The following is a 14,792-nucleotide window of genomic DNA, read 5'->3' on the forward strand; positions in this document are numbered from 1 at the left end:
TCTGGGGCGTGGGGGGGGGTGAGCATTTGGGGTGGTGCTGGGGCTGCATCCCACAGCCAGGTTCTCCCATGCTTGCGGTTTGCCAATGTCCGGCAGGTGATCCTGAAATCGGAGCCCGTGCACCCCTTTGGCCTGGCTGTCTACGGTGATTACATCTTCTGGACGGACTGGGTACGCAGGGCTGTGCAACGAGCCAACAAGTACGTGGGCACCGACATGAAGCTGCTGCGTGTTGACATCCCCCAGCAGCCCATGGGCATCATTGCCGTGGCCAACGACACGGACAGCTGTAAGGATGCTCCCCATCACCTGCAGCCTCAGCACCACAGGCCCCTGCTCCCCTGCCTCTGCCAGACCCCTGCCCCCCGTCTCGGGCAGCTCAGCCCCCTGCCCAACAGCGCTGCTCTTCCCCAGGGGAAGGGGGAACCCACCCCACCATCCTTCCTGGCTGTCGTTGCCCCTTAGGGACCCTTGCGCCAAGGCCTGTCCCCAGACCCTGTGCAGGCTGGAGAGAGAGGGTATGCCCCATTTACACTCTTCCCAGGGCATCTCCTTGGAGACTGGATGCTCCCAACCCCAGGCATCCCCCTCGCCCCATCTGGAGCCCCTGGGGGGAACCCCTGCTTTTCCTCTCCCCAGCAGGGGGGTCAAGGGGAAGGCATGGCTGAGGCTGTTCCCAGCGTGACTGCTCTCCGTCTCTCCTAGGCGAGCTGTCCCCGTGCAGGGTGAACAACGGCGGCTGTCAGGATCTCTGCCTGCTCACGCCCAAAGGACACGTCAACTGCTCCTGCCGTGGCGAGCGCGTCTTGCAGGAGGATTTCACCTGCAAAGGTGGAGGGGAGGTGGAAGCGGGAGCTGATGGGGATGGGAAGGGGAGGAGAGGCCGGTCTCAGCCTGGCAGAGCTGACGTTCCCTGTGCCCTCCCCAGCCCTGAATTCCACCTGCAACGTGCACGACGAGTTTGAGTGTGGGAATGGTGACTGCATTGACTTCAGCCGGACCTGCGATGGCGTGGTCCACTGCAAGGACAAGTCGGATGAGAAGCAGTCCTACTGCAGTAAGGTTCCTCCTCTTGCTGCTTTGCTCAAACACACACACGCACCCCCCAGCACGCACAGGCACCCTGCTCGAGCCGTCTGCTCTGTTCGGCAAAGGGAGCCACGACTCCTGGGTGTCTTCTTGTGTCCCTTGGGTGTTCGCAGGCAGGCTTTAAGGACTCCCCACCTTTTCCAGTTTTGGGGGGCAGGCTGGAGAGTGGGACACCTTGAGCTGATGCAGTGAGGGCTGCAGCACCCTCCCTCTAACAGCAACCCTCGCTCCTCTGCTGCGAGGGGTTTCTGCTGGGCAAAGACCAAGCTTAACCCTGCGATGCTGCCAGCACAGCACGAGGGAGCCTCCTTCCTAGTCCTGCCTCTGTAGTTTCTTCCCTTGCTGAAGGGTCCCTGGTCCCTGAGGAGCTGAGACACACGGGGGTGCCAGCCCTCCCCTCGCGCTCACCTCTTCCTCCTCCTCCTCCTCCCTCGCAGGCAGCCGCAAGTGCAAGAAGGGTTACCTGCACTGCATGAACGGGCGCTGCATCGCCAGCCGCTACTGGTGCAATGGCGTGGATGACTGCGGGGACAATTCGGACGAAGTGCCGTGTAACAGTAAGCAGGCTGTCTGGCTCCCAGCCAGCCCTTGCCAGGGCTCCATCAGCTGTCTGGGACAGGGACAGAGGCTTCAGGAAGGAGTTACCTTCAGCTTGACAGGATCAGAGCAGAGCTGGGGCTTAACAGGGAGTCAAGGTCTAAATCCTACTTGTGCTGCTTACGCCACAGACTGCTTTGTAAAGCACGCTCCCTGACAGCTGGGAAGGACTCCCGAGCAGAGCCGTGCAGCACCCAGGGCCTCCCGAGAGCCGTGGTTTGACACCCAGGAGCAACGCAAGGCGATAGCGAGGCAGTGTTGCTGTTCCTCACTGCTCCCATGCTCCTGAGAAAAGGGCACCCAAGGGCAGCATCAGCCTGTCTGCGTGGTTCAGAACCAGCGGGGGAGGTCAGGAGCCTCCCAGAGCCCATCCAGGCCGGCCAGCGGCAGGCCAGCTCGGGAGATGAGCTCAGGCTGCCGGGCAGAGTCCGTGAGCCGGAGGAGGGTCCCGGGCTCCCCTCAGCCAGGAGGGGACAAGAGCTGGGGGTACAGGATCGGGTGGTCCATAGCGGTGCCGGGCAGCGGGTCTACGTTCATGCATGCAATTCCACAGCACGACTGGGGGCTGTGGGGTGGCTGTACACACTGGGTCCCCCAGCTGAGCCTGACCCGCTGCGGGGGCTTCCCCCTTGCAGAAACCAGCTGCGCTGCTACTGAGTTTCGCTGCCGAGATGGGAGCTGCATTGGGAATTCGAGCCGCTGTAACCAGTTCATCGATTGCGAGGATGCTTCAGATGAAATGAACTGCAGTGAGTGCCCCAGCTGCTGTCCCGTGTTCCCTGCTGCCTCCCCAGCTCTGCCCCGCTGTAGCTCTGGAGATGCTCCTGCCCTCTGTGTCTGGTGGGCAGGGGCCTGGGCCCCCCCTGCACCTTGTTTCAGTCTTTGGGACTTCTGCTGAACTGGGGAGGGAGAAGGGCCCTGGCTGCCATCCTGCCGGCAGGGGCCAGCCCAGGTTAGCCCACTGGCTGGAAGCAGCCCCAGCCCATCACTGCAGCCCCCCGCGCTGGGCTTGGCACCTCCTGTTTAACGTGGTCCCACACGCAAGGCAGGGTCAGCTCACTGCTGCCTGGGGGGGGGGGGCGGGGAAGGGCTGTCAGCAGTGGGATGAGGGCTTGTGCTGCACGATGGGAGCTGGACCGAAGGGCTCTACTGATGGCAAGCAGCACCCGTCACCCGGGGCTTCTGGTGTGGTTCCTTGCAGCCGCCACGGACTGCAGCAGCTATTTCAAGCTGGGGGTGAAGGGCACCACGTTTCAGAAGTGCGAACACACCTCGCTGTGCTACGCTCCGAGCTGGGTGTGTGATGGAGCAAACGACTGTGGAGACTACTCAGATGAGCGCAACTGCCCGGGTGAGAGTGGGGAGAGGAAAGCGGGGTGGGCCGGGGAGAGCAGGGACATCACGCGGACCCTCTGGCCGGGTGCTCCCCTTGGGGGTCTGTGTGCGCGGCGGACGCTTTGTTTGCACAGTGGGACCGTCATCCTTCGCCTGCGCAGCTCCTGCACGGAGGGTGCTGCAGGGCGCTGGTTGATGTGCGATCACAGGGGGCTTTGGGGGAGGAATCGGAGCTTCGGAGTGGGGCAGCTGTGGGTTGGGAGGAGGCAGGACATGTCCCTGCCACCACCCTTACGATTCCTTCACAAAGCAGGCGGGAGGAAACCCAAGTGTCCGGCCAATTACTTTGCCTGCCCGAGCGGGAGGTGCATCCCCATGACTTGGACCTGCGACAAGGAGGACGACTGCGAGAATGGAGAAGACGAGACTCACTGCAGTGAGCGGCAGGGTGGGGAGAGCAAGGGACTTGGGGGCAATAGCGTGGGGTGACAAGCACAGGCGTGCTGGAGGGAAGGCAGGACTCTCTCCTCTCTCTGACATCTCTTTGCCGAGGACCAGACTCCAGATTTCCCCCCCCCCCGTGGCCCTATTCCATGAGCTTGGGCTTTTAACTGTGTCCAATGCACATGTCCTTGTGCATTTTTTTGCTCAGCACATGCACGAGTGTCCGTGGTCATTTTGAAGGTGGCCAGTTGCGGCTCACTTGAGTTAGTTTTTAGTTCCAACCTCCTTCAACAAACCCCAAATGGTGCTCAGGAACTGGGGAATCTCCCCAGCCCTCCAGAAGGGTGAATCCCCCACCAGTCCTGCAGCTGCAGTGCCCATCAGCACGGCGTGTGGGCACTGCCAGGTCTGGCCGCGCAGTAGCCCCAGCACCACCCTGGGCTCCAGCCCTGGAGGCCAGCTGGCCCAGCCTGGCTGTGCTCTGCTGCCATGTCCTTCCCCCCCCCTCGCCCTAGCTCTGACCCCTCCTCTCCTCCTCTCCCAGACAAGTTCTGCTACCCCGTGCAGTTTGAGTGCAACAACCACCGCTGCATCTCCAAGCTGTGGGTGTGTGATGGGGCAGACGACTGCGGGGATGGCTCTGATGAGGACAGCCGCTGCCGTGAGTCTGCTCCAGCCCCTCTGACCTCTCCCAGTCCCCGCCTGCGGTGCTGCTCCATCTCTGTGTACTCCTGCCTCTGCCCATCTCTTCTCCCACCCTTGCTCTCCTGTGCTGTGGTCCTCGCTGCTCTCCTGCATTCTGTATCTCGGGGCCCCTGAGGTGTGGGGGCACGTAGCCCAGGAGTGCCGGTTTTCCAGCCGTGGGGGTGACCGGCCTTCCTGCTTCTCCCTTCCCCAGGGCTGACCACCTGCAGCACGGGATCCTTCCAGTGCCCAGGCACCTACGTGTGCGTGCCGGAGCGCTGGCTCTGTGATGGAGACAAGGACTGTGCGGACGGAGCTGATGAGACCCTCGCTGCTGGCTGCTGTGAGTCCCCAGGGGGCTGGCTGTGGTGGGGGGCCAGGGCAGGAGAAGAGCAGTGCAGCAGGCAGAGCTGCCAGGGGGGCTAGCCCCACTCCCCGGGGTCCCTGTCGGTAGCAGGTGGGATGCCTTGTCCTGGCCGCTTCCCTGCCAGGCTTGCAGGAGGAGGCTGCAGTGCTGTGGTCACAGCAGACCTGGACACGGGGACATTTGGGTGCCTTTCTGTGACTGTGAGGAGAGGAGGAGCATCGTCCCACAGAGCAGTAGCCAAAGGCACCACGTTGCCTGGGTGCTGGTCACAGCCACAGGACAAGGGCACAGACCTGGGCTCAGGCTGGGAGTGAAGGAGTGGGAGTCCCTGCCCCCCGGCTGGGCTGCGCCTCAGCTCTTGTCCCCAGCACCCCAAGACAAAGGGCTTGGGGAGTAGGCAGGGGAGCACGTGGTCTGGCGAGGGGCTGACAGTGATGCCTCGTTGCAGTGTACAACAACACATGCGACGAGCGGGAGTTCATGTGCAGAAACCGCCAGTGCATTCCCAAGCACTTTGTCTGTGACCACGATGATGACTGCGGCGACGGCTCAGATGAGTCCCCGGAGTGTGGTAGGTGTCTGCAGGGCCAGCGAGGACAGCAGGGGCTTTATCTCCTGTAGCACAGGCCCTGGCAGCCACGCTGGGTCCTCTGGGCTTTGAGACAAGACCTTGGAAGGGTCTCCGTCGTTCAGGGGTGGTCTGGCCTGAGAGCAGGGGGAGGGGGAGCCAGGAGAGGGGGGATAGGAGGGTTCGGTGCTGGAGAGCCACAGGAGAGCTCTCCCCGCAGCCCTGCTGCAGGGCATCTGCCCTGGCACAGAGCGGTTTTGGAGAGATCCAAACCCACCCGTGTGTGCCACCTCCTTGGCCCCTGCAGCGCAGCCCCATCCCGAGGCGCACTGCAGAGGGGTCTGGGCACCCGTGCCATGGCTCCGTGCAGCCCAGCTGCCGCGGTGCTGCCGTTCTGTGGGCTGCACCGCCTGAGCCTGCTGCCCTCCCGCAGAGTACCCCACCTGTGGCCCCCACGAGTTCCGCTGCGCCAACGGCCGCTGCCTCAGCAACAGGCAGTGGGAGTGCGACGGCGAGTTTGACTGCCATGACCACTCGGATGAGGCACCCAAGAACCCACGCTGCACCAGCCCAGGTACCAGCGGAGGCCGCGGCCGGGAGCAGGGCTGCCCGGCTGCCTCACACTGATCACTGCCGCCTCCTCTCCGCCCTGCTGCAGAGAACAAGTGCAACGACTCCTTCTTCCTCTGCAAGAATGGGAAGTGCATCCCGGAGGCACTGCTTTGCGACAACAACAACGACTGCGCCGACGGCTCGGATGAACTCAACTGCTTCATCAACGAGTGTCTCAACAAGAAGCTGAGCGGCTGTTCCCAGGAGTGTGAAGACCTCAAGATTGGATACAAGGTAGGGGCCCACGGGCTTGGAGGATTGGCCAGAGGGATGCTCTCGCGCTCCCTTCCTCCTCCACAGACACTCTTCTGTCCTGCGCCAGCTGGGCAGGGGGTGCACACACAGGCATTTTTGGCCATGCTTGTGTGTGCTGCTCTTGTGTCTGCAAGGTGGCTGTGCCTGAGCCCGCTTGTGCCATGGTGATGCCTGTCACGTCCCAGCGTGCGGGCCCTGGATATGTCTAACAGCTCCGGGTTGCCTCCTGCAGTGTAGATGCCATCCCGGGTTCCGGCTGAAGGACGACGGGAAGACGTGCATTGACATCGACGAGTGCTCCACCACCTACCCCTGCAGCCAGAAGTGCATCAACACTCTGGGGAGCTACAAGTGCCTGTGCATAGACGGCTACAAGCTCAAACCTGACAACCCCACCAGCTGTAAAGCTGTCACAGGTGAGAGCCAGGAGCGGACTCGGGGTCAGGGATGCTCTTCTGGCGACCCTGTGATGCCGCTGGCATTGGAGTCGGTCACAGTGCTCCGCAAGGCGAAGTAGCTGCACCCAACTCATGAAGGAGAGCTGGGAAGCAGTGGGGCAGGGAGGGCGGCAGGTCCTCAGGGGATCTGCCCACGTCCCAGCGGTGCTTCCCTGACATGTCTCGTGGTTTCCCTGTGCAGATGAAGAGCCCTTCCTCATCTTTGCCAACCGGTACTACCTGAGGAAGCTCAACCTGGATGGCTCCAACTACATGCTGCTCAAGCAGGTGCGGGGGGAGCTGGGAGCAGGAGGGGGCACGGGCCCCCCATGGCCAGGGGTTTGGGGTGGGAGAGGGGCCCTGCAGGGCACGAGACCTGCCGGCCTCGGGGTTTGGGCTCTTGGCTTCCCAGGCAGGTGGTCGATCATGTATAAACAACAGCTTCCACTATGAGCATACAGGAGGTCACGTGTAAACAGTAGCTCTTGGGTAGCAGATCTTATAAGGCTGGGGCTGCACGACAGCTGTCTGTAGGTGCTTGTAACTCCTCTGCTGCAGGGACTGGGAGCTGAGGCTGGGGCCTCACTGGTATTTGTAAAGCCCCCACGACCCAGTGCTGGGAGGCAAGGCTCATGCAACACTTCTGCCTCTCTCCCAGGGGCTGAACAATGCCGTGGCTCTGGATTTCGACTATCGGGAGCAGATGATCTACTGGACAGATGTCACCACACAGGGCAGCATGATCCGCCGCATGCACATCAACGGGAGCAACGTTCAGGTGGGGGCTGAGGCAGCCCCTTGGGCACCCTCGGTCCTCACCCACCTCCTGCCCGGCTGCCTGAAGAGGCCCAGACCCCCCCAGACACGGGGGAAGTGGGCACAAGCCCTGCTGTAGGGTCATCGCTGGGCTCGGGGCATCAGCCCAGTTGCTGCAGGGATGTGTTGCAGCAGCATCCTCATCAGAGGCTGGCTCCAGGCTGCCCCAAAGCAGTGGGCAGGGAGGGCTGAGGGGAGAGAGGAGTGAGGAAAGGGCGCTGGGCAGGAGTGGGGGCAGTGTGCTGGGGAAGGGGGGATGTTGTCATCCCTGAGGGACCAGGGCAGGACCTGGCTCTCCCTGTCCAGCCCCACCGTCTCTTTTCTCCCAACAGGTTCTCCACCGCACTGGCCTCAGCAACCCCGATGGGCTGGCTGTGGACTGGGTGGGAGGCAACCTCTACTGGTGCGACAAAGGTCGGGACACCATCGAGGTGTCAAAGCTCAACGGCGCCTACCGCACCGTGCTGGTGAACTCGGGCTTGCGTGAGCCCCGGGCGCTGGTGGTGGATGTGCAGAATGGGTGAGAGCCTGGGGGACCTGGACCCTTCCCTGTGCAGGGAGAGGGCTGCTGCCTTGCCATAGTCCTGGGGGCTGGGAGATGGGATGGGACCTTCCCTCGTTGCCACCGGGACACCTGGCTGCTTCTCCCTGCCCTGCACCCACAGCCCCAGGCACCTCGATTTAGCTGCATGACGGGCAGAGTGCGGCTGCTGCTGTGGCTTGGGCTGAAGTCAGCCTCCCTCTACTCTTCTTTCACCCCCAGTTACCTATACTGGACAGACTGGGGGGACCACTCCCTCATCGGGAAGATTGGCATGGATGGTACCAACCGCAGTGTCATCGTCGACACCAAGATAACTTGGCCCAACGGCCTCACCCTCGACTACATCAACAGCCGGATCTATTGGGCTGATGCGCGGGAGGACTACATCGAGTTTGCCAGCCTGGATGGCTCCAACCGGCACACGGGTGAGAGCGCGCCGGGGCCCCTGGGGTGCCAGCAGGCCTTTGTGGGGTGCGGGCTTTGGATTGGTCTCAGGAGCAGGAGCCAGGGCTGCTGGAGACGGTCCCCAGCTCTGGCAGCTCCTCTGTGCCTCTGAGCGGGGGACAAGGTGTGTTCCCTGGCTGAGCTGTCCCTGCAGAAAGGCTGCGCTGAGGGAGGGGTGGCGTGGGGCAGCCCCTTGCTGAGCCGCCCGCTCCCCCTCGCAGTACTGAGCCAGGACATCCCGCACATCTTTGCGCTCACCCTCTTTGAGGATTTCATTTACTGGACTGACTGGGAGACCAAGTCCATCAACCGGGCCCACAAGACTACGGGAGCCAACAAGACCCTGCTGATCAGCACGCTGCACCGCCCCATGGACATCCACATCTACCACCCCTACCGCCAGCCCGATGGTGAGCCGTGGGGCAGGGGCTGCGGGGCTGGGGTGGTCCTGGCAGCGCAGAGCAGCCCTGGGCAGGAGGCTGGGGCTGGGGGCGATGTGCAAAGGTTGGGCAGGGCGTGCAGAAGGGCGGTGTGTGGCGAGGAGGGTGTCGCAGCTGGGGGTTCACATGCCGCCCTGAGGGTCCCCTGTCTTGGTGTGACTGACGGTTGTCTCCCTGCTCTCCCCAGTTCCCAACCATCCCTGTAAGACCAACAACGCCGGCTGCAGCAACCTCTGCCTCCTCTCGCCAGGCGGGGGGCACAAGTGTGCTTGTCCCACCAACTTCTACTTGGGCAGCGATGGCAAAACCTGCGTCTCCAACTGCACGGCCAGCCAGGTAACAGCCTGCCCGCCCCTGCCTGCCCCTGCCCGCCCCTGCCTGCATGGACATGCACCCTGTGGCAACCGTGTGCCTGTGCTGGTGCGCATCCCTCCTGCCGTGGTTTCACCAGGTCCCAGCGCCTCAGGCAGCGCAGCTGGTGCTGGGGAGCTCACGGAAGGCGCGGGCAGCACCTCCCTCCTGTGGCACTTCCCAGCACGTACAGACTGCAGTGGTTTGGGGGTGCCCTGGGGAGCCAGAGACCCTCTGGCTCTGGAGCGATCTTCTGCCTGCTCCTCTCCATCCCTCCAGCTCCAGAGGCTGTGGAGGGTGGGCTCAGGGTTAAGGCCTTGCTCCGGGTCAGGGCAGAGTGTCCTGGGGGCGCCTGGGAAGGGACAGCACAGAGATTGGTGCCCTCGGCAGCGTTCCCTGGGGACAAAGCCCTCTGGGGTCCTCCCTCCCCATTCCCAGCCACCCTCACAAGCTTGTCTCTCTCCCCATTGCAGTTTGTCTGCAAGAACGACAAGTGCATCCCTTTCTGGTGGAAATGCGACACCGAGGACGACTGCGGGGACCGTTCAGATGAGCCGGAGGACTGCCGTGAGTGCCGAGCGGGGCTGACCGCAGCCCACGGTGTCCCAGCACCCCGGCCCCCCTGCCCGGCTCTTGCCAGCCCTACGGCATCTCTGTGCTGTCAGCCTGGTGCTGGTCCCCCAAAGCCCTGCTGCTGCTCCCCACTCAGCTCTGGTGGGAACAGGGGTTACCCCACTAAAGGGCTTGGAGAACGGCGGGGTAGACACTATCCCTGCGTGGGGTATTGCCCCCCTGCTGCTCTCGGAGCGGAGCTGCCCCTTCGCTGCACCAGAGCCCAGGGTTGGGTGCTGGTTGCTCAGTCCCTGCTGAGGACCCCCGAGGGGAAAGTGGGAGGTTAAAGTTTGCTCTGAAAATGTTCCCCAGAGCAAACCTTTCACCCTGTCTTACCCACCCCACAGCTGAGTTCAAATGCAGGCCAGGGCAGTTCCAGTGCTCCACTGGGATCTGCACCAACCCAGCCTTCATCTGTGATGGTGACAACGACTGCCAGGACAACTCAGATGAAGCCAACTGTGGTAGGTTCTCCACATCCCCTCGCAGCCCTCAAACCCCAGCAGGGCTGCAGCATCCCGGCAGAGCAGAGATGCAGCGTGTCAGCTTTTGACCGTGCTGCCTCCCTCCCCAGATATCCACGTCTGTCTGCCCAGCCAGTTCAAATGCACCAACACCAACCGCTGCATCCCCGGCATTTTCCGCTGCAATGGTCAGGACAACTGCGGTGACGGCGAGGATGAGAAGGACTGCCGTAAGTGGGGACCTGTTAAGCGTGTTAAGGATGGGGAGCATGTACGATTAGGGGTGAGGAGTTCAGTGCTGCATCAGATCTGTGTATTTGGGTATCGGCTTCTCTGCCGGCTGGCTTCTGGGTGGTCCTGCTCCTGGGCATGGGGCTTTCTCCTTACCTCTGCTCTGCACAGAGCCGCTATCCACTGTCACACTTCTGTTTCCTAGTGGAAACAAAATCCTTAAATCCCTCAGAGTGGCAAGTTCAGTATTCGCTGTGGATTTGCACTGAGCCCGCTGCACACCTGAGGGATTTTGTGCCTCCTGCCCTGTGTCCCTGCAGCTGGTCAAGTCCTCTGGGGACACCACCGGGCTCTGCTCCCCTCCCTTCTCGTGCACGTGGTCACCAAGCATGGCCAGATACTTGTGATGCCCAGAGTGGCTGCGTGCCTCTGTGCTCTGTGGGATGGTGGCTGGCAGACCCCTGCCTGCCCTGCTGCCTCTCCTGACTCTGCTTCTCCCTCCTGCAGCGGAGGTGACTTGTGCCCCCAACCAGTTCCAGTGCGCAATCACCAAGCGCTGCATCCCCCGCGTCTGGGTGTGCGACCGGGACAACGACTGTGTGGATGGCTCAGATGAACCTGCCAACTGCAGTAAGACACCTGCGTGGGGTGGGGGGTGTGGGTCTGGCCCCACCAAAACCTGGAGCTCGCCCACAGCCGGTCACGTCTGTGTGTCTCTGCCTGTGGGATGGCAGGTCCCTGCTCAGTCCCTGCGGGTGCTGCGGGCAGTGGGTGGTGGGGTGGTGGCTCTGCCTGGGTCTGTCCCGCTGAGATACTCCTCTCTCTGACCTCTCCCCGGAGAACTGCTTGAAGGGAGAATCTTGCCTGCCCTGCTCCAAGCAGGGGTGCTGCAGTGAGTTCCAGGCTGCTGGCACAGGGTGTTCATCAGCCCTGCAGAGGAAGAAATGTGCCTGGCCGTGCTCCCGCATTGTAACCCCCCCCTCCCCATGTCCACGTCACCCTGTTTCTCCCCGCCAGCACAAATGACGTGTGGTGTGGACGAGTTCCGGTGCAAGGACTCGGGCCGGTGCATCCCAGCACGCTGGAAGTGTGACGGGGAGGACGACTGCGGGGACGGGTCTGATGAGCCCAAGGAGGAATGCGGTGAGTGGGAGCTGGGGCTGGGGAGACGAGTCCAGAGAGCATCTCGTGCCCCTTCCCCAAGGGTCGGGCTGCCCTGGCACTCTGTCCCCTCCCCCTCCCCGGTGTGCCTGGGGCTGGGTGAAGTTTCAGCTGCTCCTTTTTGCAAACCACGGGGGCCAGGGCCAGGCTGGGTCGGAGGGCGGCTGGCGGAGAGCAGCACTGCCCGCTCTGCTAGCTGGTGTGGCCATCCCTCCCCTTGTGGGGGCAATGCTGATGCCTGTCCCTGTCTCATCCCACCCAGACGAACGCACCTGTGAGCCCTACCAGTTCCGCTGCAAGAACAACCGCTGCGTGCCAGGTCGCTGGCAGTGCGACTATGACAATGACTGCGGGGACAACTCGGATGAGGAGAGCTGCAGTATGTGCCGCCTTCAAGCCTTTGCTATCCTGGGCGCTGGCTGTGCACTGGGGAGGGGAGCGGTTCAGGTCCCACAGCCCCTCTGTCTGCCGGTGCCCCCAGCTACGGGGGGAGCATCAGGCTGACTGGGGCTGGTGGTGGGGAGCAGCCTTCTCCCCCGGGACCTGGGTCTGGCTAGGCTGGTCCCACAGCCAGGCTCGGCTGCGGGCTGTTCTCAGGAGGAGCCCCAAGTGGGATAGAGGAAAGGCAGGAGGTGAACCCAGTGCCCTCCCCGGCCGGCAGCCACAGGTCCTGCGTGGCCGTGCTCACCCGTGGGGCTTGCAGGAGCCTGGTCCCATGAACGGTGAAGCAGCTTTGCTTTAGAGCATCGCCCCACGCTTTGGCCCCAGCCTGGCAGGCAGCACCCTGTGAAATGGTTTGGCCTGGGAAGGCACTGGGGACACACTGAGCCTTTGCGGGGAGAGCTGTGAAACCACCTGAACCCAGGTCACAAACCTGGACCTGGACCAGTGTGCGGGAAGGCGGCTGGTCGCCAGAAGCCATGGCAGACGGTCAAATTGCTGCCCCTTAATGAGTTACTGCTTGTTAGCGGAGCTGTGCCAGCGCCCGCCCCACTGAGCAGCGGAGGACCGTGACGGTCTGTGTGGACGAGGCAGTTCTTGGGGCTGTGCTGTGGGCAGGAGCCTGGTCCTGCCCCTCCAGAGGGGCTCAAGCTGCCCACGGGATGGCACCGGGGTCTGCTGCCAGCTGCAGGGTCCCGGGCAGAGCCAGATGCTCATCCCACCATGCAGTGCCTGCCCTGGGTCCCTCTGTCTCCCTGCAGCTCTCTAGGGTGCAACTTCTTTTTCTTTTCTGTTGATTTCATGTCGTGTTTTTGAGTTTGTGCCATTTCACTTCATCTTATGTTTTTCTCCATTTTCATACTGTCGTTATGGGGCGCTCAGAGGTAGGTTCCTGCCAAAATCTTTTAATTCTGTGTGCAGTCTCACTAAAATCAATGGAGACAATAAATTCTAGGTGAGGGCAGAGGGGTCAGGACTGGACAACCCAGGCAGATTTACTGAGCATCAGCACCAGCGTCTCCCTCCACTGGAGCTGCAGCTGGGGAGGGTCCAACCCTGCTGCCTCCACTACCGGGGCCATGCATGGCTCACACTTGGCTCCAAAGTCTGTCCCCACCTTGACCCTTCCTGCTCCAGCTGGACGCCCCCTGTGCAGCCCCCCCTTCCCCTACAGTTCTGCCGCCTGCCCTGGGGCAGTGGGGAGGGGAAGGGTCCCAAGAGCTGTCCTGGGTGGGAGGGTGTGCCGTGTGCCCTCCTCCTGCAGATGGATTTGGTACCAGGTGCATTGAGCTCTGTGGGGGAGTCTGTCCCCGTGCCCTGCAAGGGGGGCTGGGGGGGGCTGGCTCTGCCAGACTGGCCAGGGTGCCGCTGCCTCTCCTGCCTGCAGCTGCTGGTGGGGCAGCGACAGGGGCAACAGGGACCTGTGGGGCTGGTGCTGCCTTCGGTGGAGAATAACATGCAGGACACACGCAGCCGGAAAGCTGCCAGAAGCGAGTCTGTATGGCCATAGTACCACCCCCCCCCAAAAAAAAAAAAAAAAAAATTCCCTGCAGGGAGCTGGGAGCCCTGGAGTGGGATGGGGAGTGGGATGGGAAGGGGGCTGGGAGGTGGTATCAGCCATGCCCCTCTCTGGCAGTTCCCCTGGCTCTGCTTGCACCCCACCCTGTCCCCAGTGCCACCGGACGTGTGTCTGTGCCAGCCTGTGCCCCCCCCCGCGCTGTTGGCCAGGGAGACCTTCTGCCCTCGCAGCCCTGCCTGCAGCCCACGCTCAGGGGGATGCTCTGTGTTCTCTGCCCCCAGCACCCCGGCCCTGCTCGGAGAGCGAGTTCTCCTGCGCCAACGGTCGCTGCATTGCCGGCAGGTGGAAGTGCGATGGGGACCATGACTGTGCGGATGGCTCTGATGAGGTATGGCACCGAGGGCAGGGGCTCCCTGCCAGCACGTGTGGGAGTGAGGACACGTGCCACCCGGTCTATGTGCCAGTGGTGCCCTGCCACCAAGCAGGGGCTGAGAGCCTGGTTCTGGCTGAAGTCGTGGGACAGGAGGCTACCACAGCCGGGGCTGTCCCTGCTGACTGCTGTCCTTCACCCTTCCCCTGCAGAAAGACTGCACGCCGCGCTGCGAGTTCGACCAGTTCCAGTGCAAGAACGGGCACTGCATCCCCATGCGCTGGCGCTGCGATGCTGATGCAGACTGCATGGACGGCACTGACGAGGAGAGCTGTGGCACTGGGGGTAATGGCAGCGCTCGTGGCTCCCTCAGGGCTGGTCATCTTCCCATCCCATGCCCTCGCGTGTCCCATGTCCCTGCCATGGGTGGGAGTGCTCCACCGGGTGTGTGTCAGCACCGCTCTGCCCAGCCCCAGGGCATGCACAGACACGTATCCGAGCCCTGGAGAGCTCCCAGCCACACTGGAAATTGGAGTTGCAGCCCCAGACTAGCGTTTTGGCAGCCCAGCAGCAGTGGCTGACATGTCTCCTCCTGCCCTGTGCTGTCGCAGTTCGCACATGCCCCTTGGATGAGTTCCAGTGCAACAACACACTGTGCAAGCCCCTGGCCTGGAAGTGCGATGGGGAGGACGACTGTGGGGATAACTCGGATGAAAACCCCGAGGAGTGCTGTGAGTGACACCGTGTTGCCTCTCCCCACTCCTGGCAAAGCCCCTGCCCGGCATGCATCGCCCGCGGGGGCGGCAGCCTGCCCTGAGCACCCGCTGGGGAGGGGTGACGGTCCCAGTGCTTGGGCACCGCTGCAGGTACCAGGGGGGCGGTGGGTACCTCTGGCAGCTCCACACATCCCCTCGAGATGCGTCCCCTCGGGGGCAGCTGGTGGGGCCGAGGGGGCACAGGTGGCGCCGGCGGAGAGCGGAGTTGCAGAGGTGCTGAGCCAGGCTGGGGGCT

General features: G+C 63.0%; 1 protein-coding gene across 6 annotated transcripts in view; it reads left to right on the forward strand.

The window, feature by feature from the left end:
• Nucleotides 1-14,792, forward strand: part of LRP1 (LDL receptor related protein 1) — an 89,022-nt gene that overhangs the window by 66,510 nt on the left and 7,720 nt on the right. For 4 of the 6 annotated variants that reach the window (XR_008819042.1, XM_056322194.1, XM_056322199.1 and 1 more), the window contains 28 exons: nt 97-289; nt 706-831; nt 929-1,057; nt 1,527-1,646; nt 2,322-2,435; nt 2,888-3,037; nt 3,335-3,469; nt 4,010-4,126; nt 4,364-4,492; nt 4,965-5,087; nt 5,518-5,658; nt 5,743-5,930; nt 6,184-6,367; nt 6,591-6,676; nt 7,047-7,166; nt 7,537-7,724; nt 7,968-8,173; nt 8,414-8,602; nt 8,820-8,968; nt 9,457-9,550; nt 9,943-10,059; nt 10,170-10,289; nt 10,798-10,920; nt 11,308-11,433; nt 11,714-11,830; nt 13,693-13,799; nt 13,994-14,126; nt 14,393-14,512. Coding sequence is in view for 5 of the 6 variants with exons in the window: in XM_056322194.1 (XP_056178169.1) it covers nt 97-289; nt 706-831; nt 929-1,057; nt 1,527-1,646; nt 2,322-2,435; nt 2,888-3,037; nt 3,335-3,469; nt 4,010-4,126; nt 4,364-4,492; nt 4,965-5,087; nt 5,518-5,658; nt 5,743-5,930; nt 6,184-6,367; nt 6,591-6,676; nt 7,047-7,166; nt 7,537-7,724; nt 7,968-8,173; nt 8,414-8,602; nt 8,820-8,968; nt 9,457-9,550; nt 9,943-10,059; nt 10,170-10,289; nt 10,798-10,920; nt 11,308-11,433; nt 11,714-11,830; nt 13,693-13,799; nt 13,994-14,126; nt 14,393-14,512 (3,844 nt within the window). In the remaining variant the exon portion in view is untranslated. The remainder of the gene's footprint in view (nt 1-96; nt 290-705; nt 832-928; nt 1,058-1,526; nt 1,647-2,321; nt 2,436-2,887; nt 3,038-3,334; nt 3,470-4,009; nt 4,127-4,363; nt 4,493-4,964; nt 5,088-5,517; nt 5,659-5,742; nt 5,931-6,183; nt 6,368-6,590; nt 6,677-7,046; nt 7,167-7,536; nt 7,725-7,967; nt 8,174-8,413; nt 8,603-8,819; nt 8,969-9,456; nt 9,551-9,942; nt 10,060-10,169; nt 10,290-10,797; nt 10,921-11,307; nt 11,434-11,713; nt 11,831-13,692; nt 13,800-13,993; nt 14,127-14,392; nt 14,513-14,792) is intronic. The other 2 variants (XM_056322195.1, XM_056322198.1) reach the window with 1 other exon arrangement.

Source organism: Falco biarmicus, chromosome 19, assembly GCF_023638135.1.
Source record: "Falco biarmicus isolate bFalBia1 chromosome 19, bFalBia1.pri, whole genome shotgun sequence".
In the NCBI taxonomy this organism is placed as follows: domain Eukaryota; kingdom Metazoa; phylum Chordata; class Aves; order Falconiformes; family Falconidae; genus Falco; species Falco biarmicus.